The 25,300-nt window shown below is 46.6% G+C and overlaps 1 protein-coding gene across 4 annotated transcripts in view; it reads right to left on the bottom strand.

Moving 5' to 3' along the window:
• The window catches only part of ltbp1 (latent transforming growth factor beta binding protein 1), a 133,598-nt gene that overhangs the window by 12,664 nt on the left and 95,634 nt on the right, over nucleotides 1-25,300 (bottom strand). For 3 of the 4 annotated variants that reach the window (XM_014154513.2, XM_014154515.2, XM_014154516.3), the window contains 16 exons: nucleotides 25,103-25,225; nucleotides 23,981-24,103; nucleotides 22,859-22,981; nucleotides 20,274-20,396; nucleotides 19,251-19,376; nucleotides 18,642-18,770; nucleotides 16,515-16,637; nucleotides 16,219-16,350; nucleotides 13,442-13,570; nucleotides 8,018-8,158; nucleotides 6,522-6,683; nucleotides 6,337-6,426; nucleotides 4,894-5,022; nucleotides 3,399-3,539; nucleotides 3,034-3,216; nucleotides 1,205-1,369 (listed from right to left, as the gene is read on the bottom strand). In XM_014154513.2, the coding sequence (XP_014009988.2) occupies nucleotides 1,205-1,369; nucleotides 3,034-3,216; nucleotides 3,399-3,539; nucleotides 4,894-5,022; nucleotides 6,337-6,426; nucleotides 6,522-6,683; nucleotides 8,018-8,158; nucleotides 13,442-13,570; nucleotides 16,219-16,350; nucleotides 16,515-16,637; nucleotides 18,642-18,770; nucleotides 19,251-19,376; nucleotides 20,274-20,396; nucleotides 22,859-22,981; nucleotides 23,981-24,103; nucleotides 25,103-25,225 (2,142 nt within the window). The remainder of the gene's footprint in view (nucleotides 1-1,204; nucleotides 1,370-3,033; nucleotides 3,217-3,398; nucleotides 3,540-4,893; nucleotides 5,023-6,336; nucleotides 6,427-6,521; nucleotides 6,684-8,017; nucleotides 8,159-13,441; nucleotides 13,571-16,218; nucleotides 16,351-16,514; nucleotides 16,638-18,641; nucleotides 18,771-19,250; nucleotides 19,377-20,273; nucleotides 20,397-22,858; nucleotides 22,982-23,980; nucleotides 24,104-25,102; nucleotides 25,226-25,300) is intronic. The other variant, XM_014154517.2, reaches the window with a different exon arrangement.

Below are 25,300 nucleotides of genomic sequence, written 5' to 3'. Positions count from 1 at the left end.
TGGTAGGCCTGATCACCGACATTGACGAGACAGCCTATAGGGAGGAGGTCAGAGCCCTGGCCGTGTGGTGCCAGGACAACAACCTCTCCATCAACGTGATCAAGACAAAGGAGATGATTGTGGACTACAGGAAAAAGGGGGACCGAGCACGCCCCCATTCTCATCGACGGGGCTGTTGTGGAGCAGGTTGAGAGCTTCAAGTTCCTTGGTGTCCACATCACCAACGAACTATCATGGTCCAAACACACCAAGGCAGTCGTGAAGAGGCCACGACAAAGCCTTTTCCCCCCTCAGGAGACTGAAAAGATTTGGCATGGCTCCTCAGATCCTCAAAAAGTTCTACAGCTGCACCATCGAGAGCATCCTGACTGGTTGCATCACTGCCTGGTAGGGCAACTGTTCGGCCTCCGACCGCAGGGCACTACAGAGGGTAATGCATACGGCCCAGCACATCACTAGAGCCAAGCTTCCTGCCATCCAGGACCTCTATACCAGGCGGTGTCAGAGGAAGGCCCTAAAAATTGTCAAAGACTCCAGAAACCCTAGTCATAGACTGTTCTCTCTGCTAACGCGCGACAAGCGGTACCGGTACCCCCTGTATATAGCTTCGCTATTGTTATTTTATTGCTGCTTTTAAATTATTTGTTACTTCAATTTTTTACTTAACACTTATTTTTCTTAAAACTACATTGTTGGTTAAGGGCTTGTAAGTAAGCATTTCACTGTAAGGTCTACACCTGTTGCATTCGGTGCATGTGACAAATAACATTTGATTTGACTTATGTAAGATGTGAATGCAGTGAAATGACTTAAAAAATGTATACTCACATTAGTATGACAGAAATGTCTTCATTTTAAGTAAAATATCGACATTTAACTTGCTTGATTAGATACAATAATTGATCATTAATAACAATTATTATTAATAATAATAATAATAATAATAATAATAATGTATTTATGATCTTGGAAGACCTTGGTTACACTGAAAATACAGACTAACATTACTACTATTTCTGCCTACCTACAGAAAAGTATTGTGGTCATGACATGTAGTAATTCATATGGACACACGATGGCAGCAACGAGCTATCATTGAGAGATTAGGCGACTTGTCCCAACCTCCCCATCCGCTCCTTATTGTCTCTGCCTGTTTGAGCTTCATCAGTGTGTTTTACAGTGTGGTGGGGACTGGTTCACTCACTCTCCTCGTCCTCGTACAGGGGCAGGGCGCCAGGCTGGTCGGGGTGAGGCTCGTAGTCCAGGCTGACCTCGTACTCCTGGACAGGGCCGGCCACGAGGGCATCACGACCATACGGACGCCCCTGTCCTCCACTCATTGCCACGTTACACATGGAGGCATAGTCCTCTGTGAGATAATGGAGAGAGAGACTGAGACATGACCATTTGACGGAAACGAGCGAGACATACATATCCTCTAAGAGAGAGAAAGAAAAAGAGAAAAAAGAGATTGAAAGAGATCGAGACATAGCTATCTGAAACAAAGAGAGATAGGAGAAGAGAGAGACTGAGTAGCCTTCTGACCACAGTAGATATGAGGAGCCAGAGAAGAATATCTGCAGCCGGCAATTCTATTCCAACGCAGAGAGAGAATACATGACAAATAGCTAATACATTTGATAAATACAACTGTTTTCTGTCTTTCTAAGAACTGCAGGACATCTAAAATGTCAACACTTCCATGGTTCTTCCAAGTAATTACATTGCCATCATCACTTGGCTTAGAAGACAGAGGGATATTTGACTAAACTGAATACTCTGGTTTGTGGCTAGCGGCCCACTTCCCTCCTGAATGTGTCTTTCAACACACAGCACAGCACCTGCTCTGAGCTCCCTCCTTCCTGGTTACTGTACTGTGGGAACCTAACCCAGAGTCTTTCATCTGCACACCCCGGCCAGCCATCCCCTACAGTCCCCTGCTAATCCCACACACCTGCCTGCCTCCGCTCTCTCCCACAAGAACCTCCACACAGGAGGCGCATCAGAGAGGGACCGCGGATAGATCTGGATGGACCCGATGAGAACAAACGAGTGTGTGTTCTGTTCTGGTCTCTCTATGGAGAGCAGCGGTGAGCTCACGCACCTGCATCTGTGTTATTCAGTAAAGATTCGAGTGGGATCGGATGTCGGACGAGAAGTCTTACACGCCAAAGTGTGTTTCGCAAATCTTTGAAAATCTAAAAGTGACCCGGAATACGAAATGTATCTGTCCATGTTTCTGAATGAGATAAAAACAGCTTTTGTAAAGCGTGCCACCGGCAGAAAGAGCAGCTGTAGACCTATGTCGCACAGCTACAGTGTTCAAACCTTAGCTCTTGTGACTAATCAACTGCGCTTACTAAACTGTCGGTTCAACATCACTCTTACGTGAAGATACCAATTCCAAGACAAACTGCTGGGAAATCACTCAAAAAATCCCATTTAAATACCCCAACTCTACCAGTTCCATCTTCCAGTGGGCTGGAATAGCAGTTTTTGTTTCATCAGAGGGAGGTCCCCACAAGTCCCAGTCCGCAAGTCCCCATAATACACATCACAGCCCTCCACCCTGGCAGCGTAGTGGGGACATGCATTAGCAACCAGCCCTCCCTGCCTAGACACACTCCAGGGATTGGATAAGGGAGGGGGGGGGGGGGTTAAACAGGAAAAGGGGAGTGGTAGAGGATAGGCCCCAGGGCAGGCTAGATCTCGGGGGGGCCTCCAGGGGACAGGAGCGTTAGCAGGCAGCTGGCAGAGGCCAAGCCTAATGAGGTGTCACTAGTCCTGGGTATGAGGTCTGGAAGGGCCTGGTCCACTGCAGGAAGGACCACGTCTGGTTCAAGCACTGACCACCATAATCACTCTGAGACCAGCTGTATGGGGTTCTATACTATACCTCACACGAGACTGGATGAAGAAGCATTTACCTAAAAGTTAGCTCTGTTCACAATGGATAATAGGTCATGGATAAAGTCATTATTACAGTAGCGTTGATAAATGGACATGAATGCTGGTGTGGAAGGTTTGTAGTACCTGTGTTCTTGAGGGGGCAGAGGGTACAGTCCATGCCCCAGGCCTCTCCAAACAGACAGCAACACTCTGTGTACGTGGTCTTTCTGTTGGCTAGGGGCTTGGTGCAGGTCAGAGTGTCTGTCAGAGTGTCTGTTACCGTCTGCCAGCAAACACCCTGGTAGCCAGTCTGCTCACCATGTTGCTCTGCAACAGACACAGTACATCTCAATCCCAATCGTTATCTCACTATGAAACACACAATACGGTATGACAAGTTACACAATCTCCACGAGAAAGACATTTTCAAAAACATGTTTACGACAACAGAGACAATATAAGAGCCTTTAAACCATGCTAACTTCAGCATCCTCCATAAGGGTTCTTACCTGCCACTTCAGGGGCGATCACACAGCTCTTGTTGTCAGAGTCCAACACCAGCGGGTGTGTACAGAAACACATGTAGGAGCCCTGTGTGTTCAAACACTCTCCCTCCACACAGCTAGACTCCTCCTGACACTCATCAATATCTGCCGGGCGGGGGGAGAGAGAGAACGAGGGGAGAGGGGGAGCAAGTTAGAGAGCGAGAGAGATGGAGACAAATATTTGAAAAGGTGCTGTTGGGAGTTCTGTCGTCTCAGCCCGATTCTCTTATTGAAACGCAGTCCGCGCGCACGCCGCACAAATGTACAGCCATTTACACTCGTTAACCTATCCAATTAAGCATCCACTTACATAAAACGGAAACAAAAATGCTTGCTCACACACACAAACACTCAGGTAAGGGTGACTTCAATTTAGGAATCAGGCTAATCAACTGCATTTTCTATTTCCTATTGATGAGAGGGCAAATCCGTTTTAATGTGTTAGTAAAAAAGTATGTTGCAGAGACAGTATGCTAGGCAGTAAACATGTTTTTGGGAACGATAGCTCAATTTATACAGCTTCAAGGGGATTATTTGCAGGTGTTGTGAAAAATAAACCTAGTGTTTGGATTGGATGTCAGCCCCAAAAGGAAAGACATGTATTTCTGAAATGTGCAACCACGGCAAATGCATTAGACACACATCAGGCCTGTGGCTTCATAACTGCTGAGGAAATGAATGAACCCCCCCCAAAAAATTGACGATTATATCCATCCAGACATTGCAACTGAAATACACATCCACTCAAAATTCTACACTTTCAAAAATACCCCTCCATCCCTTTCTTAAAAAAGATCCACATATCCCAAATAGAGCACGGCCATAAGACTGGTGGTTGTAGTGGTTGGTTTCTACATTGTATTATGACTCTCTAGTCCACGCGTAACGGGGTAAAACCAGGACCGTCTGGGGTACAGGCCAAACCTCTGCTGGAGCCTCCGCCCAGTCCCAGCCTGTCCAAATAATCCAACACAAATGTGGCGGAACTCCGCAGGCGGACCACAGGCATCTTGCGCTTGTGTCCCGGGGCCAAGGGTGCGGTGTGGGGCCCGGCAGAGGGCCAGGGTCCCTCCAGTGTGGCCCGGTTGGTGGTTTGGGACTTGCTGCCTGGGCCTGCTGGGTTTGGCACATAGGTCACCGCAGTCTGGCCCTGCGTCACCCCCAGAGTGTCCCGTGTCCCCGCCCTGCCTCTCACCAGGCCCTGACCCTACCTAACCCAGGGAGGGGCCCCAACCTACACACCCTGCCCAGCTAGCCAACACACAGGCTGTGGTACAGTAGGACTAACTACTTTTAATGTGTGTGGACAGTTTAATGACATAGAGCTGTGGAAATGGTATATTAGTAGACTGAGGGCTATTGATTCCAATCTTTTGATTATCGCAACTCATGTTGTGAGTAAATCAAATATGTTTGGGTTGAATTAATACTAACTAATGTGAATGACCTTCCCACTGACCTCTGCACTGCAGCTTGACCTCGTCGTAGTACAGGCCATTCTTACAGTAACACTCGTAGCTTCCTGGGCTGTTGAAGCAGAAGCCATCCTTACAGATCTCCTGGCCAAACAACGCACACTCATCTGCATCTGGGAGGGAGAGGACAACAGAGTCTTAATAACAGCCCACAGAGACAGCCACAGAGACAGCCACAGAGACAGCCACAGAGACAGCCACAGAGACAGCCACAGAGACAGCCACAGAGACAGCCACAGAGACAGCCACAGAGACAGCCACAGAGACAGCCACAGAGACAGCCACAGAGACAGCCACAGAGACAGCCACAGAGACAGCCACAGAGACAGCCACAGAGACAGCCACAGAGACAGCCACAGAGACAGCCACAGAGACAGCCACAGAGACAGCCACAGAGACAGCCACAGAGACATTTTTGTTCATCTCTTGCTGTTGAGATAACAATGTAAAAATGCAGTTACTTCGCCACTAAAGCTGAAGGAACACCAATACTACTCAATTTCCAGTATTAAAACAGTCTCTACTCTTCATGTTTCTGGAAAGGTGAGACCAACTCAACGCTTTAATGGGATGAAACCCGGAGAGGCTTAGAGAAAAACTCCATCAACAAACAGTTCTGTGTTACAGTGCTCTCTCTTCTTCATTGTGTGTGTCGTCGGTTGGGCGTTGGTGTTTGCAACTGAGACCACAATCAGCTGTGCTAACAGATCCACTAATTGAAGACATTTCCAGACTGGTGCTCAAGAACTGTCCCTGGAAACCTGCCTTCCCAGCCCGTCTCTCCCTCTCTCAGAATATACCATATTCACTTACTGCCAGCCCCTCTCTACCAGACTGCCTTTGCTGTAATAAATTATACTATTGAATTAAGGCCGTTGGTTCGATGAATTAGCTTTCGTGCGAGGGGAACGAGCTACAGTAGGCTTGTGGGGCTGGGAAAGGAGAGGGAGAGAAGAGGAGAACAGGAGAGTGAGAGGAGATGTGCTAGTGTTAGGTGGGTAAACATGCAAGTCTTAGATCTCCAGACATCTGAGGCTGGCATTTCTGCTCTGTGACTCCAAGGCTGAGAGAGAGAGGCAAACTACAGCGACAGACACACACACACACACACACACACACACACACACACACACACACACACACACACACACACACACACACACACACACACACACACACACACACACACACACACACACACACACAACAAGAGCACGGACAGAGGCCTGCCTGGGAGAGAGGCAGCTGCGATGACATTAATTAGCAGCATCTCAAAAGCAGAAAACAGAGTACTGTAAGGCTATTCAAATCATGGGTTTGTTGTTACCTCGTTGTCTGATTCATAGTGTTCTCACTGCATTCTCTGAACACTGCTGCTGCGAGCCAAGGTTCTGTTTAGCCTGTACTGGGTCTCTGAGTTCACATACCTTTATAACTCTCGGCTGCAGTCACACCGAACACAGTGTCACCGGTTGGGACACTGCCTCTCCCAGCTGGACACATCTGGGAAAACTGATCTGTTTGAAGAGAGAGAGACAAGAAAATGTGTAATGTGTCATGCGTTTGTGTGTGTGTGTTTATGAGTGTGTGTTTTATGTGTGTGCTTCCTCACCAGTGCCCAGGACAGGGCAGGGGTGCACCTCACAGTTGTCCCCCCATCCTGCCCCCAGCGTACAGCAGCACTCCTCCATGGTGACACTGCTGGTCAGCACGTTCTCACACAGGTTCTCATCATTGAGGTTGTAATAGCACTCCTTCCTCTCCACTGACGAGGCTGTACAGGGAACAGAGGGGAGAAAACACTTTGCTGCGCAGAAATAGATCACAGACAGCGTTCAGTAATATCACCTGTCGTGCGAGTGAACGAGTAACGTTTTAGCGTGACAACAATTGGTTAACCCGGAGAGGGATGAGTCTCTCTCTCTGTGACATTTCCCATGCAGGAGGGTAAAGGGACACATTTGGAGCGTGCTGGAGAGATAAGGCACATGATGAATGTGGTCCGCCTGGAGGACCAGAGTACACAGCTGCTCACACTGCTTTTAAGATATTCACGGAGAGAAGAGAACCAACCCCCTCCGTCCCCTCTTCCTCCCCCCGTGGTTTCCCCTAAACCCTCCTCACGCACGCAAACACACACGCGCACGCAAACACACACGCACGCACGCACGCACGCACACACGCACACACACACACACACACACACACACACACACACACACACACACACACACACACACACACACACACACACACACACACACACACACACACACACACACACACACACACACACACACACACACACACACACACACACACACACACACTGCAGTTTCTGTCTCATTGTTGTGTGCTCTGTGAATTCCTATGATAATTACAGATCACCAGAGACTCCTATCTAACTGCCCATTCTCAGAAAAACCCCCAGCTTTTCCTGCTGCAACATGGAAATGGCCTTTTACATTCTTCCAAAGCAAATCACACGATTACGTAACGTCTGCTGTTGTGAGCACAGGGCATGCTCTAATTCCGAACATTACGTAATGATAAACTGTATAAATATTTGGGACTGTTTTCAGATGTAACAGAGAACATACTCTGCTTGAGGGCATGTGGTGAAATCGGACAAGAAGCCTAGGTTAATGTAGAGCTTTGGGACCCGGCCTAAAGCCCTGTACTACAGTATACATCCACCAGACAGACACCCAGCCGGCTCCGTTTCTCATTACAGTTTTACACTCAGGCAGAGACAAGGGAGTCCCCCAAACGTGGGTCCACAGAGCCAGGCCCCCTCATTCATCAGAACACCACTCCTCTCAAATTGAACAACACAGTGTTAAAAGGTTATTTTGGTCGTCTGAGACAATGCCCTCAACGTTCCCTCAACGTTCCCTATACAGTCTTGTTAATGTAAAGGGATTCACACAATGGAATGTCACGATCACCACTAATGTGTTGATTTCAATTAACCATGTAACTTGGGAGACTTCTTAACCCTCCATCACCCCTTTTATCTGAGGACAACTTTACTCAATTCTAATTTGAAACTATTTTGAAAAGCTTTATATCAACTCTTCATTTGTGTTCAGGCTATGTGTGGGTCACCTGTGGGAGCGGGACTGCACTTGGCGGTCATCTGGTTGTACTCCTGGTCCTCGTCGGGGCACATACACAGGAAGGAGCCCTCCACGTTCTCACACAAGGCCTCGCCACACACACCGCTCAGCAGATCACACTCGTTGACATCTGCAGGGAGAACACAACACCTTGGTTTGCGGTTAGCACTAATAATGCATGTAACGCCTCACATACGTGGCTTGTGCGGCTTCATTCACTGGGACAAGTGGCTGATGAAGACAAACGAAGATACTAAGTGATGTACTGCACGGGGAGCGGGTGAAAAACCTTCGGAAATGGATTTCTCTTCAACAAAAACAGTAAGAGCTCAAAATCAATAAATAGGCTTATACATTGAAGAAGAGATACTCAAATATCTATTTCACTCTCCAACATGTATTTGTTCCTTTGACCTGGCTGTGGTTATACATGTGCACCCATCCATGTATGTCTCTCCAGTTATGAACGAAAGTGCAGAGAAAACATCAACCCGGAAGTGGAGCTTGATGTAAAAAGACAAAGCCATCTGGTTCCTACGTGCTCTGATCTGCCCCGTGTCCCCAACACCCTGTCCGATACTTCACACCGGGGTGTGGGCCAGTTTGTCAATGAGCTAGAAAGTGTTAAGGAGAGAGCGGGGAGGAAGAGAGTGGGTGCGTCCCAATAGGGGAGCACTAAAAAGGGGTGGGCCAGTCCAGAATCACAATGGAAAAGACAGATTTTGCCTCATAAGAGAGTATATATAAACATATTGCACGGCCTTTTCTGCTCAGCAGAATGGGACGACCGCAAAGTACATTTGTAGAAATTTCCTTTCTCCATTTCAGAGGATTCTGTCCTCATGCATTAAATATTTTATATACCAGTTTATATACCACAATTTGGCTACACAGTACATCTCCGCTGCCCAGCCATCGGAAATGATTTAATATGTAAACAGAGAGAAATGCTGAGTTACAGTATAGTATAGCTAGATAGGTTAGTGGGAAGAACGACTGGCTCTCTTTCGATGGTGATATATACTGAGTGTACAAAACATTAACTTTCCATGACACAGACTGACCAGGTGAATCCAGGTGGAAGATATGATCCCTTATTGATGTCACTAGTTAAATCAACTTCAAATCAGTGTAGATGGAGGGGAGGAGACAGGTTAGATAAGGATTTCTAAGTCTTGAGAAAATTGAGACATGGATTGTGTATGTGTGCCATTCAGAGGGTGAACGAGCAAGACAAAAGATTGAAGTGCCTTTGAGTGGGGTATGGTAGTAGGTACCAGGCGCACCGGTTTGAGTGTGTCAAGAACTGCAACGCTGCTGGGTTTTTCACGCTCAACAGTTTCCCGTGTGCATCAAGAATGGTCCCCCACCCAAAGGACATCCAGCCAACTTGACAACTATGGGAAGCATTGGAGTCAACATGGGCCAGCATCCCTGTGGAACGCTTTCGACACCTTGTAGAGTCCATGTCCCGAAAAAATGAGGCTGTTCTGAAGGCAAAAGGGGGGGTGCAACTCAATATTATGAAGGTGTTCTTCATGTTTTGTATACTCAGTGTATAACTTATTTTTATGTACGCAGAGGCAACTTCCCAGCCTGTCTTCTCTCTCTTTCCTCCCCTCTTCTCCTCCCCCTCCGGTATGTGACTGGGCAGAAATAGCCAGTCGCAGGAGCCAGAGAGACTATCATTGTGTGATGCAGAGCACAGATGGCTTGGCATATTCGCCCACAATGGCCGCTATCGCATATATCTGCCGACACGGATCAAAAGGCTCATTAACAGCCCAGGTACCTACTGTAATGCAGGCAAAAAAACAGACAAAAATGTAAAATGAAAAGTCCCTCCCTCTAGTTATAAGCCTTCCTTGTCACTCGGCTCAACGCATCCAGGTACTGAGGAGAAACTATAATTAATTTGACATTAAAACCTGCTGCTGCTTTTCTGGTTTCAGCACGCACCGCTGTGCCCTCATTAAAAGCTGGTCTGTCTGGCTTGACCCTGTAGCACCTTGTTCGCTATGCACAGTCATTGTCTGGGTTCAGCCACAACCGTTACCCCAGCCTCAGTCCAGCAGAGTCCGAAAAAGCACAGCTGTTGGCTTTTTCATCTGGTTTAAAGTTGTAGCTAGCTGGACTAGAGGGAGAGAGAGTAGCAACAATGAAACGTGTCACTTAAATCACTTGACAGTCAGACAGTGTTCCGTTCAATGACATGAACTGTGAAAAGAAAGGACACAGACAGATAGGCTACGTTGATTGAATCCCAGTTTGTAACAAACAGGTTAATACGACCCAAAATGGCTTCTTTATCTGGGAAGCAGAAAACAATCCGAGAGGCTCAGGGGTGCGTCTGTCTGGGTGTAACCAGAGATGGGGAGAGGATTGGGGGAGAGGAGCGGTTGGCGGTTGACCACTTCCGGTAGTTTGGGGGGCGAGACCATCTGTGCGAGCCACACCAGAGTGATGGGCTGGCAGAAGAACAGAGGCAGCTGGCTGTACAGGGCTGAGGTGGGACCCACCAACACTTGCCAAGGTACAGATGGAAAGTGTGTGTGTGAGAGAAAGAAAGCAAGAGAGACCGTAGGCGTAAGTGGACGTGACTGTGTGCGTGTGCGTATGTGCGTGTGTATCGGTGTGTGTCAGGTTAGTGTATGTGCGTATGTTGCAGGGAGTGCATGTGTGTGTAAAAGTGTTTGTGTAAATGTATGTACGTGCGCAAGTGTGTGTGTGTGTGTGTGTGTGTGTGTGTGTGTGTGTGTGTGTGTGTGTGTGTGTGCGCGCGCAGGTCAGAGAGGTCTGGCTGAAGGAAGTATTTTATCAGCTTCAATATGGGAGTGCCTGCGACCCACTTTCAGGGCTCTGACAGGCCTTTCTGCAGGAGGAAATTGGAATAGATGGGAACTGCATGGGCCCAGTTAAAGAAACCACCAAGACAAACGAGCTCCAATTCTTCAGCTTGTCCAAAAACATGAACTCACTGGCTCTCTATCTGATGATGATTCCCCACTCCCTCAAACCCCCTCAAACTGAGAGAATGAAATTGAGAGTAAAAAAAAAAAAAAACAGCATTCTGAGCTCTGGGCTGCAGGGCTGCAGTGTGAGCACTGGTTTTCTGTGGGTCTGTGGAAGAATGCCCCTGATACCCCCTGGCTTGCCTGAGGAAGACATCAGTCCAAGGTGATGGGGTTGTCTGGGGTTTGATTTGGTATCAGGGATGGATTTTCGGACAGAACACACTCACCTTTGAATCCACTGCAGCCCGGGGCTGAAATGAAAGCCATGCATCACTGATAGCGAACCACCACAGCCCAGCCCTGACCAGAAAAGGCTATTGACTGAGAAATAACCTGGTCGACCACACATACAGTACATTACATCCAGAAAGAACATTTTGTGTAACCTACACATCTGATTCAGGCAACTCCAGTATTAAAACAAGTCAAATCAAAAGGCAAAAAATGTCATCAAAATCTCTGCCTTATAGTCAATCTTTCTCTTCAGTGGAGATAGGCAGACAGGAACTAGAGCGCTGGACTCACACTGACAGACAGCAGATACAGCTTTACAACTCTCCATTACTTCCACTGCAACGGTATGTGTGTGTGTGTTTGTGTGCGTGTGTGTGCCTGTGAGACAGCAGAGTCTAAGCTCCAGTGCATTTTCCAATCCTAGGGTCTGAGGAGCACTGCAGACACAGCGGGAGATGTTTAAAACATAACAGCGGGAGCTACACCTTCAAATTGAATGAAAATAAATGGTCACATCAATCAAATGTCCGGCGACACATCTGCCATCTTTTTTTCATGCAAAGAGTGGAAACTACTGTCCCAAAATGGCCCTGCATCAAAATGGCCCACACCATATCATCACATGCAAGTCTTTGATGACAAGATTTCATATCTACAATGCTTACACTATCTGTTAGAGTAGCATGAAGCATACATTTCTAGCACTGCCAATTAACTTCAGAGGAAAATAGCTGTCAGGGAAATACACTCAATCATACTTCCTATTGCTTTGCATGGACGAACTCATGTTTATAATTGGCTAAAGGCTACAGTAGTTGCCATTGAATGAGGGAATAAATCTCATTTTAAGATTGAAAAGGTTACTCTTGGTTTTCTAGGTTGACAGATATAGCCATGGCAGACTACCCAGCATATACATAATAGGAGTGAGCTGTCATTCAGTCGTCATGACAACTCTGCTGGAGTTGTCTCAAGAAGGGAGCAGAAGTTTTAGCCATCAACGCTAGCAGTTTGGTTTTAAGAGTGTTCCAATGCTTTCAGCAGGACACTTACACTGAAAAAAAAATGAAGGTTCTTAAATGGTTTGAACTTTTGCCCGATAAAGAACCTTTGAGTTAAGTGGGGGATTCTCGACGTGGCATCTACGGTTCTTCAGAATTCTAAAAGGTTCTTGAAATGTATGGACACCATTTCATAGCACACAGCAAATTGGCCAGTGTTAAAGGGGCAGTGCAGTCAAAAATGTTATTTTCAGTAAAAAAAAAAATATATATATATTTCCACACTATGAGGTCGAAATTACACTCTGAAATTGTGAAAATGATAATGCCCTTTTAGTGTAAGAGCTACAAAATAAACACCTGGAATTGTAGCCTGTTTGGGTGGGATGGAGTTTCTGGCCCACAGCATGATATTAGAGTTCTCATCGGGCCTGAAAATTTGAGCCCGGTCCGACCCAAGCCCGATGAGCTGAAACCCAAGCCCAGGCCTGGTCTGACATCACAGAAATGAATTTAGCCCAAACACCAAAAAAGCCTGATATATAGAAAACAGCATATAGAGTTAAAGTGGTGTTAAGAAGAATGCAGCCACTGGGTCTAGAAAAAGCACAGAGAGAGGAAAAGTCACCTCAGTTAGGAATGGTTAAATATTCTAACAAAGTAGGTTAATGCAATTGAAGGCATGTATCACATTCTTGCTTATAGAGTTACTGAAACTCCCAAAGTAATATCCAACCGTTATACTAATTTAAAGCAATAATCGTGTATTGCCACCAAGATGATCATTTCAGCACTGTTTCGATTGGGACAGCGCCATCGTGCTGCTTTGAGACAAGCATGGGGGACTTGTCTTGATAAATCAATCAATGTCAGATTTTGGTTCACACTAAATCCCGGTTTTAATATTTGGTAAAAATTAGGCTGGGAAACTGTTAGCTGAGTTGAGGTGAGTGAGTGCTCATGATCATCTTTATTCACGTTTGCTCATGTGATCAGAACATTTTTGCTACTGTAGCATGTTACGTAGCTTAGCAGTATGAGCTTCACTGGCGTAGTAGCCTGAGTCCCAACCAAAAGCCTGCGACTTGTCTGATAATCAATCAATGAGATTTTGTCTCCCAAAACTCACCCACACACACACTGACACACCCCACTCCTACTCACCCACACAACCGAGGCCCTCCTGGGACTCCTGGTAGCCCCGGTCACACAGGCAGCGGAAGGATCCGACCGTGTTCTCACAGAAGCCGCGGGTGCCACACGCCGTGGCGTTGGCGCTGCACTCATCAATGTCTGCAGAACGAGGAGGAGAAGGGTCAAAGTTGAGTTATCTGTTGTTCTATACAGTCTCAGTGGTAGAGGTGGTTCCCCAATTAGGACCTACAGAACAGCAGAAGCCTACACCCACTGAGCTGCAGTGGAACTAGTCTCAGGTTTGAAGCAAATCTCTCATTGGTGCCATTGTTTGAGTATGAGCATCCAGACAGTTCAAGCTGAAAATATTTGCTCGGTCCAGAGGCAAAGCAGAAAAGTACAGTGTACCACGAAGCATACAGAGGCATGGCCAAAATAAATGAAAGGCAGATCCACACTGAAAAAAGTCTGTGTGTATGTTTGCATGCACATGTACAGTGTGTGTGTGTGTGTGTGTGTGTGTGTGTGTGTGTGTGTGTGTGTGTGTGTGTGTGTGTGTGTGTGTGTGTGTGTGTGTGTGTGTACATTAGACTCCACACCCTGCGAAGACTGTAATAAATATGCTCAAATATTAGCACAAAAGAACACTAGGAAAATCATGGAGAGCTGTAGACAAAACATGTCTCACATAACAGTCCTCTTGTCTTGGCTGAGCTGGACAAACAGAGCATTCTAAACTGGAACACTGTGTAACCCAAACAGTTTAAACAACCGCTTGAACCCCAAACAAGCACACGCAACAGACGTAATGTTGCTGCCTCACGACAGACGCTCATAGTGAGTTACTATGGTCACTGAGGAATCTGTTCTGTGGAGATAATTAGTAGAGAACAGGCTTGATTTTGCTGGACCAACAAGATGGTGCAAAGTCTACTGAAACACCCCCCTACCCCCAAAACATACAAGAAACATACACTACATGACCAAAAGTATGTGGACACCTGCTCATCAAACATCTCATTCCAAAATCATGGGCATTAATATGGAGTTGGTCCCCCCTTTCCTGCTATAACAGAGCCTCCACTCATCTGGGAAGGCTTTCCACTAGATGTTGGAACATTGCATTAGCGAGGTCGGACACTGATGTTGGGCATTTAGGCCTGGCTCGCAGTCGGCGTTCCAATTGATCCAAAAGGTGTCTGTGCGGGCCAGTCAAGTTCTTCCACACCGATCTCGACAAACTATATCTGTATGGACCTCGCTTTGTGCACGGGGGCATTGTCATGCTGAAACTGGAAAGGGCCTTCCCCAAACTATTGCCACAAAGTTGGAAGCACAGAATCGTCTAGAATGTCATTGTATGCTGTAGCATTAAGATTTCCCTTTAGGGGCCTCCCGAGTGGCACAGCGGACTAAGGCACCACATCGCAGTGCTTGAGGCGTCACAACAGACCCGGGTTCGATCCCGGGCTGTGTCACAGCCGGCCGTAACACCCATGAGGTGGCGCACAATTGGCCCAGCGTCGTCTGAGTTTCCTTGTCCCATCGCGCTCTAGCGCCTCCTTGTGGCGGGCCGGGCGCCTGCAAGCTGACTTCGGTCGCCAACTGGACAGTATTTCCTCCGACACATTGGTGCGGCCGGCTTCCGGGTTAAGCGGGCATTGTGTCAAGAAGCAGAGCAGCTTGGCAGGGTCGTGTTTCGGAGGACGCACGGCTCTCGACCTTTGCCTCTCCCGAGTCCGTTTGGGAGTTGCAGCGATGGGACAAGACTGTAACTACCAATTGGATATCACGAAATTGTCGAGAAAAAGGGGTAAAGGTACAAAAATATATATATAATTATAATAAAACATTTCCCTTTACTGCAATTAAGGGGCCTAGCCCGAACCATGAAAAACAGCCCCAGACAATTATTCCTCCTCCACAAAACTTTACAGTTGGCACTATGCATTGGAGCGTTTCCACTGCTCTAGAGTCCAATGGCGGCGAGCATTACACCACTCCAGCCGACGCTTGGCATTGATCATGGTGATCTTAGGCTTGTGTGCTGCTTCTCGGCCATGGAAACCCATTTCATGAAGCTCCCGACGAACACTTCTTGTGCTGAAGTTGCTTCCAGAGGCAGTTTGGAACTCGGTAGCGAGGACAGACAATTTTTATGTGCTACGCGCTTCAGCACTCGGCGGTCCCGTTATGTGAGCTTGTGAGGCCTACCACTTTGTGGCTGAGCCGTTGATGCTCCTAAACATTTCCCCTTCACAATAACAGCACTTACAGTTGACCGGGGCAGCTCTAGCAGGGCAGAAATGTGATGAACTGACTTGTTAGAAAGGTGGCATCCTATGACAGTGCCACGTTGAAAGTCACTGAGCTCTTCAGTAAGACCATTCTACTGCCAATGTTTGTCTATGAAGAGTGCATGGCTGTGTGCTCAATTTTATACACCTGCCAGCAACGGGTGTGGCTGAAATAGCCGAATCCACAAATGTAAAGATATTTCCACATACTTTTGTTTATATAGTGTACATGTACAGGAGTCAAGCCAAGGTGCCTGCTCACTGTCCACCAAAACGCAGTTGATAAGCCAGAACAAAAATGCATGTAGATGGATGGGGAATGGTATGGAAAGGTGTGTTGATGGGTGAGGGGGTAAGGTGAGTTTTGATGGATGGATGGATGGATGGATGGAGGGTAAGATGAGATACATCTGTGGAATAGGAGCGCATGGGTATTTTAAAGCAAAGGATTGGATGGGGCGACGGCTGAAAGTTTGCAGGGCTACGGCTGCCCTGATGATGCCGACTCACCCATACAGATGCCCTCTGGGCCATGGCTGTGTCCAGGGGGGCAGTCCACCACACACCTATAGGAGCCCTCCGTGTTCTCACACTGCCACGCCCCACAGATGCTCCGCCCCAACTCTGAACACTCGTCGATATCTGGGAGAGCACAGAACCACAGCACCCCAGTCAAAACCCAGCTAAACACTTCTACACCCCACTGAACTGAACACAGTAGCAATGCTTGAATTGTAGTCCTCAGGAAATCATGATCGGCATAGAGAATGATGGGATATGTAGTTGTGTGACAGAGTGTTACCAACCCAGGCATGTGTCAGTGTCTGCCTGCAGGCGGTAGCCACTGTCACACTGGCATCTGTAGGAACCCTGGCTGTTCTCACAGGAGCCGCCAACACACCTGGTGCCATCCGAGCACTCATCCACGTCTGCAAAGAAACACACACACACTCAGCATAACGGTATGCCCTATATGCCCAAAAAAATAACGTTCTCAAGGGGTGATTGAAACAAACACCAAACAGTTGAAGACTTGGATGTCCTTGGATACCCTGAAGGTCTGGTGACCGAGACTCATAGAAAAAGCTTCACGTCATCAGAGACAGAGATGAAATATACAGAGCGAGAGACAACCGCAGAAGCAGATGTGACAGGCCACAGCAGGTTTCATCTTCCTCTTGATCTCTGCTGGACCCAATTCAATCTAGATGTCAAACAGGCCTTCCCTGGAGCCCAAACATCCTTCTTCTTGGGTCAGACCATCCTTTGGCTGTTACAGGGGAGGACAGTCTGTGGCCCCTTGGGGGTATTACTGTACTAAAGCCAAGCTGGGGTCTGGGTAGAAAAGCTGTGGCCCGGGACCCCTGTGCTTTGATTGTGGTCCAGGCCTCAGTCCCAGTCTGCTCCTCAGCTGTGGTTCTGCTGGTCCAAGATAAACAGGGAAAGCGGTGGGCTGAGCTGCGGGGGCTGAGCTGCGAGGACTGAGCTGGGGGGCGCTGAGGTGTTTTATGGCCCATGTCCTATTGCTGGTTCACTGGGCCCATGTTCCCAGGATTAAACAAGGTCGTGGCCCCACCTCACAGGGGCCTATCGTGGAGCCATGTTCAGGCTGAAAACATAATTCTACCACAGGGAGGAGGGAAGAGGAGAACTCCCCTAACAGTAAATGCTATTTCCTCTGCTTGGATCCTTTTGTCTTGGGAGGATCATGTGTCTGTCTTTAGCTAATTGGAATCCCACCCCTCAGCCTCAGTGATGGCACCTGCAAAAGTAATCGGCCGTTAGCTCTGCTGAAGGATGTCCTGTTGTCAGCTTTACAGACCTGTGCAACATGCAGGATGCTAACGTACTATGGCGCATCCGCCTAATTCATTTCCTCAGTGAAAGGATCAGTGAAACGACATGAAAGGTGAAAATTGGATTACGACCAAAAATACTATTGTAGTGGTAATTGCTTCTGATGTCCAGAACTCCATACGTATGTACCTGCACACGCACACGCACACACACACACGCACACACGCACACGCACACGCGCACACGCACACGCACACGCACACGCACACGCACACACACACACACACACACACACACACACACACACACACACACGGAGGACCTCACTCACTGAGCCTGAGCTCCTGCATAAATCAGGAGTAAGAGAGTACAGCAGAAAATATTCCTCCTTGTCTAGACAGCGAGCTCAAAGGCTTCCTTCTCTGTTTTTTCTCTTTTTTTTACTGCAGGAAAGGGCATTTAAAACAACTCTGGCACGGGGCAAGACTCCTGGCATCAAGGTCTTTGGTGGAAAAAAAGCAGAAACCATATGTGAAAGAAATGAAAGCCACTCTCTTCCAGGAGCAACAAGGCATCGGCAGGGAGAGAGACGGAGCCAGCAGAGCGGAGGGAACATGCGGCATGAGACGGAGGCGTTAGACAAGCATCCGACCTAACATCGTATAAATGTCAGATACACATCAGTTGAACCGGAGGAAAACCACAACCAAACATGGCACTGCTATCAATCAAACCACCGCTAAAGAACTGGTGTTGTGGATAGATTGTGTGTGTGTGTGTGTGTGTGTGTGTGTGTGTGGTGTGTGTGTGTGTGTGTGTGTGTGTGTGTGTGTGTGTGTGTGTGTGTGTGTAAACGCTGATTTGCAGCGAACAGAGTAACAGCCCCTCTATTATCAATGCACTTCTCTGCGATAGGAGGGTAAAAAGGTGCTCACGTGCATTTTCCCTCTACTACACCGCTGCACGTGGATGCAAGAAAGAGTGACGCGAGAGAGTGAGAGAACGAATGAGTGACTGGGTGAAGAAAATGAGTCACTCGGCTTATATCACATTTCACCAAGCCTCTTGGCCCAGAGAAACACCGCCACAACAACTGCAGATCACTGGAATAGGTGGCATATTATTGTGTGGCCTACCTTCACAGGTGTGTTTGTTCTGGCTGGCAGCGAAGCCTCTCTCACAGACGCAGTAGAAGGAGCCCTCAGCGTTGAGACACTCCCCGTGTGGGGAGCACAGCTCCGGGTCGTCCAGACACTCGTCAACATCTGTCGGGGGACAGCCAGACCAAGGCGCAGGTGTGAGGTCATTCAACATGACACGCCAGGGAAAGAAGGAGGGAGGAAGGGAGTGAGATACGGGCCAGAGGCTTGTTAACTGTTGCAGGTGCCTCAGTGTCCGATTCCTCTGTACACACGTATAATGAAGAATGACATCAGCATGACCACAGGCAGGGGAGATAGGTGAAAATCACCTGGCCTCTCAGCTTCTCTGGCACGCTCACATGATGTGGGTGTGCGTATGTCAGAATAAGTTAACGTATTGGTGAGAGTGTGTGTTCAGGTGCACGTGTGTGTGTGTGTGTTTATGTGTGTATAGGCATATCAAATTATTGCATCAAAGAGAGTGTGAAGGTGTCTGTGTCTGCATCTATGTCAGTGTGTGAGTGTGAGTGTGTGTGTGTGTGTGTGTGTGTGTCTTTGCATGTATGTTTTGAGTACGTGAGGGAGGGAGTGAGTGGCCTATACCTAGGCAGCTGGTGCCGTTGATCTGCTGGTAGCCCTGGGGGCATCTGCAGTGGTAGGAGCCCATGTTGTTGACACACTGGCCCACCCTGTCACAGGGCACTATCAGCTCCTGGCACTCATCCACATCTGCAACCAACGGGACAGCTCTCAATGCAGGCAACACACACACAAGCATGGACGCACACAGACACTATGCTTTATGGCAAGATAGAGGACATGCTCAACTGGTGTTTCAGGATTTGAATTAGGGTAGCGAGATATTTTCTACCATGTGTTTGTACATTACATGATTCAAAATACATTCAATTAGATTAACAATGTACAAAATGTTGATACCGGTTCAGAAATCCAATCTTCTGAATCATTATCAGATTATAATATATGCTGAGTGTCCAAACCATTCAGAACACCTTCCTAATATTTAGCCGCCACCCATTTGGCCTCAGAACATCATGAATTCGTCAGACTCTATAAGGTGTCGAAAGCGTTCCACAGGGATGCTGGCCCATGTTGACTCCAATGCTTCCCTGCGCCATGCGCCTGGTACCTACTACCATACCCTGTTCAAAGGCACTTAAATATTTTATCTTGTCCATTCACCCTCTGAATGGCACACATACACAATCCATGTCTCTATTGTCCCAAGGCTTAAAAATCCTTCTTTAACCTGTCTCCTCCCCTTCATCTACACTGATTGAAGCGGATTTAACAAGTGACATCAATACAGGATCATAGCTTTCACCTGGATTCACCTGGTCAGTCTGTAGTGGAAAGAACAGGTGTTCATAATGTTTTGTACACTGCGTATGTTTTAAGAACTTTTTTCAGATCTATCTAAACACAGCTAACTCCAATGTGTCCCAAATATCCACTGCACAGTAAGACATTGTACTGAATGAGAAAATGTGTAATTGTATATGTGAGGGTGTAATTGTACACGCACGTGTACAATGGTATGAGTCAATGTATAACGGTATAAGTCAGTGTGTAATGGCAAGAGTCAGAGGATAATGAGAGTCTTACCGTCACACTGGTCCCCTGCCGCAGAAGCCCTGAAGCCGGGCCCACAGTTACAGAGGAAAGAGCCCTCAGTGTTTTGGCAGTGCCCCCTGGTACACACCTGCTCATCCTGGCACTCATCCACATCTGGGGCACAACACACAACACTGTTAGGCAAAACCATCACACAAACCATCACACAATAGCAGTAAGGCTCAGGGTGCTGCACTGAGAATTCTGAGCGGTGTCGCTAAAGTCAATAACATCCAACATGGCCCATTCCTATTTGAGGATGAGATTATGCATAAGAAGAGGCACAACATGTCTAGCACATTAAGAAATAATAATACTTTCAATAATGTCAATTTAATGCCCAGGTGGGTTCAAAGTATTGTCAATGCTGTAGGACTTTATACCACCTCTCGAATGCCCGTTGAATAAGTCATATTTTGATACAGACTTCCTGAGCAAGGTAGCAAAGAGAGAATTCTTATCATTTCAGGTGCCAGAGGGCAAATTGGGCCGGGTGAACAGCGAGAGACATTGATGTGGCATATTGGGAGAAATATGAAGAGACATTGATATGTGGTAGCAACTTGAGTGGAAACTCAGTGTTTCATATACTGCCCCAAACATATATTGCCCCAAACAGCCCAAGTTGGTTATTGAAATTCCATAATTTATTCAGCAGGACCAAATAGCTTCACTGTGGGCACTATGGTCCGCTGAAAAAGTTGGGAGCTGCCGGGCAAATCCTGAATGATTTATAAACGTGCACCACAAGGCCTCAATCTTAAAGGGGAATTTTACCAAAAATATATTTTCACGTGTATTTCTAGTCAATCCACCATACATACGGTCTGGAAATATAATTTAGCCTACAGTTGCATCATAGCTATCGAAAAAGTTGCATAGCCGAATCAAAGTACTTCACCATGCGAGACTTTGCACCACCCAGCTCTTCTATGCCAGTGATTCACAGAAAACAGCTCTTCTATGCCAGGGATTCACAGAAAACAGCTCTTCTATGCCAGGGATTCACAGAAAACAGCTCTTCTATGCCAGGGATTCACAGAAAACAGCTCTTCTATGCCAGGGATTCACAGAAAACAGCTCTTCTATGCCAGGGATTCACAGAAAACAGCTCTTCTATGCCAGTGACTCACAGAAAACAGCTCTTCTATGCCAGTGATTCACAGAAAACAGCTCTTCTATGCCAGTGACTCACAGAAAACAGCTCTTCTATGCCAGTGACTCACAGAAAACAGCTCTTCTATGCCAGTGACTCACAGAAAACAGCTCTTCTATGCCAGTGACTCACAGAAAACAGCTCTTCTATGCCAGTGATTCACAGAAAGTAGCTCTTGCTAGCTGAATCCACTTGTCGCATTGTTCATATGTGTTCAACCGACTGTGGACGTGTAATTCAAATTATCTTCAGTGACCAATGTTTACTAGAGCTCGGCCCGATCCCTACCCATGCCCGCGACGTTCAGGCCCTACACTACCCAGGCCAGATTGCTTCTGCCCGAAACCAGAAATGATAAATCATTTCCTCCGTTAGTAAATTAGCTACTCCTCTCTGTGTGTCACCCGCTTCCTGCTGGCTCTGCATGTGTGTGAGTATAGCAACGGCTCCACTTAGGCTGCTCTGCTCAATGACGGGACACGACGAGAGCACAGAGCATGGCTGTTCGCTACTTTCCGTCACGCTAAACTCCGGCAAATCTCAAGGAACATTATTATTTTCTGTGAAATAATCTCTCCTGTCATATATTTGATTAAGGTGAAGCACTTTTGAGACACCACAGGAGGTTGATGGCACCTTAATTGGGGAGGACGGGCTCATGATAATGGCTGGAGCAGAATTAGTGGAATGGTATATATGTGTTTGATATCATTCCAGTCATTATTATGAGCCATCCACCCCTCAGCAGCCTCCACTGTTTGACACCTACTGTTGAACCAAGTTCAACCCACACACCGACCACTCTACCCAGTTAGAGAGAGGGGAATCTTGGGAGTTGTAGGAATTAACTCAAATGGACAATGGTGAACATCAGGACTGATCAGGACATTCAAAGATGGATATCTAGACACCGACATCGTTTTGAAATGCCTTTTTTTTGTGAATGCATCTACCTTGGACTACTGAAAACAACAAAACCACTCGATTACATGGGTAAAATAGTCCTTTAAGCAAGGTGCCTTGTGACTGGCATAAAATGCTGTGGAAAAAGCCAAGAAAAAGTGCTTCGCTTGGCTAAACTGACAGTCTTAGGCAGGCAAAGTCATTAACTATGTCACATATACAAACAGTGCCCGAACAAATTAGTAATTATGGGGTAGTACTTACTTTTACAGCATTCACTCTGTGTAGCAATTATGCTGTTTATATTTATGGGCATTCTGGAAGCTTCTAACCAGTGGCTAATTCAGCTTGGGCTAAAAGGGTGATTCTCTAAACTATGACATCATCCACTTATAATGTCATCCAGTCTTCTAGATCATTCAGGGACTTGGTAGAGCTAGTTTGGGGCTGTCATTTCAAAGTCACATAGAACCATGAAAAACTAGATAGACACTAGGGAAAAGAATTAGAACGTTACCTTCGCATGATTGCCCATCTAAGCTGAGCGTGAATCCATCGTTACACAAGCAGACAAAGTATCCCTCAAAGTTGGAGCACCTCCCGTTGGCACAAGTTGACGGGTCCAGGCATTCGTCTACGTCTGGGCAGAGTCAAGAAAATGGGAGTCAAAGACTTTTACAATGTGCTTAATATCTCAAATGTCTAAACATGCTGACATGTTAGGAAGGATATTTGAAAAAGAAACTCCAGCACACTGGTATTTGTGATTAATGGATTGGGCCAACCTTCACCTGGGTTAAGGTAATGCACCTGGAACTGCATAATGTGTGTAAACAACCCTCATTATCTTGGATAGGATACAACCACACGAACACAGACCCATTGAAAGTTGGCATGACGTAGCTAAGAAGCTAAACCAGCACCACTACCTCCAATGAGACTTTGGAGGGTCTCCCTATGGGATTGGCTGTGTGACCCAGACATCTGCAGGCTGGGTTACTGCTGCTATAAAGGCCTATCTGGACTGTGTCACATGGTCTAACGACTTCCTGTTCCGACTCGTATCATATCTACCCGCTGTGGCTGGGTCAGGATACTGTGTGAATACTACTCACAGCCATCCACCACATGCAACACAGACTCTCTGGGAACGCTGAGTGACGCACCTTTCCTAAAGTGTTCTTTGTCCTTGTACAGTTGCGCCGAAATATATTAGCACACGTAGTTTTCTTAAATAATTCCCTATGTCTTCTAAAATAAGTTAAAAAATATATATTGGTCACCACAACTTGTGATTAGATTTTCAAGATTAACGAACCAATTGTATTTTTGTAAACTTATGTTCACAACTTTAATCGAGAAAATAAAGACAAATGACATGGACAAAATTATTGGCACCCGGAGCTAGTACTTGGTTGCGCAGCCTTTCACCAAGATAACTGCAGAAGGGTGCCAATATATTTGGCCATCATTTTATGTGTCCATGGTTGGTATTAAACAGAAATGGATTAGGTTCCTATAAACTCATGTTAAATATGGCTGTGCAACACTGTCCATACAGTTTTGGGCTGTCGTTTGAAAGTCACATAAAACCATGAAACATAGAGATAGACACTAGGGAAAAGAATTAGGATGTTACCTTCACATGATTGTCCATCTGAGCTGAGCGTGAATCCATCGTTACACAAGCAGACAAAGTATCCCTCAAAGTTGGAGCACCTCCCGTTGGCACAAGTTGACGGGTCCAGGCATTCGTCTACGTCTGGGCAGAGTCAAGAAAATGGGAGTCAAAGACTTTTACAATGTGCTTAATATCTCAAATGTCTAAACATGCTGACATGTTAGGAAGGATATTTGAAAAAGAAACTCCAGCACACTGGTATTTGTGATTAATGGATTGGGCCAACCTTCACCTGGGTTAAGGTAATGCACCTGGAACTGCATAATGTGTGTAAACAACCCTCATTATCTTGGATAGGATACAACCACACGAACACAGACCCATTGAAAGTTGGCATGACGTAGCTAAGAAGCTAAACCAGCACCACTACCTCCAATGAGACTTTGGAGGGTCTCCCTATGGGATTGGCTGTGTGACCCAGACATCTGCAGGCTGGGTTACTGCTGCTATAAAGGCCTATCTGGACTGTGTCACATGGTCTAACGACTTCCTGTTCCGACTCGTATCATATCTACCCGCTGTGGCTGGGTCAGGATACTGTGTGAATACTACTCACAGCCATCCACCACATGCAACACAGACTCTCTGGGAACGCTGAGTGACGCACCTTTCCTAAAGTGTTCTTTGTCCTTGTACAGTTGCGCCGAAATATATTAGCACACGTAGTTTTCTTAAATAATTCCCTATGTCTTCTAAAATAAGTTAAAAAATATATATTGGTCACCACAACTTGTGATTAGATTTTCAAGATTAACGAACCAATTGTATTTTTGTAAACTTATGTTCACAACTTTAATCGAGAAAATAAAGACAAATGACATGGACAAAATTATTGGCACCCGGAGCTAGTACTTGGTTGCGCAGCCTTTCACCAAGATAACTGCAGAAGGGTGCCAATATATTTGGCCATCATTTTATGTGTCCATGGTTGGTATTAAACAGAAATGGATTAGGTTCCTATAAACTCATGTTAAATATGGCTGTGCAACACTGTCCATACAGTTTTGGGCTGTCGTTTGAAAGTCACATAAAACCATGAAACATAGAGATAGACACTAGGGAAAAGAATTAGGATGTTACCTTCACATGATTGTCCATCTGAGCTGAGCGTGAATCCATCGTTACACAAGCAGACAAAGTATCCCTCAAAGTTGGAGCACCTCCCGTTGGCACAAGTTGACGGGTCCAGGCATTCGTCTACGTCTGGGCAGAGTCAAGAAAATGGGAGTCAAAGACTTTTACAATGTGCTTAATATCTCAAATGTCTAAACATGCTGA

The sequence above is a fragment of the Salmo salar genome, chromosome 18 (genome assembly GCF_965601325.2).
Source record: "Salmo salar chromosome 18, fSalSal1, whole genome shotgun sequence".
Lineage (NCBI taxonomy): Eukaryota > Metazoa > Chordata > Actinopteri > Salmoniformes > Salmonidae > Salmo > Salmo salar.
This window is presented reverse-complemented; position numbering and strand designations above follow the sequence as displayed.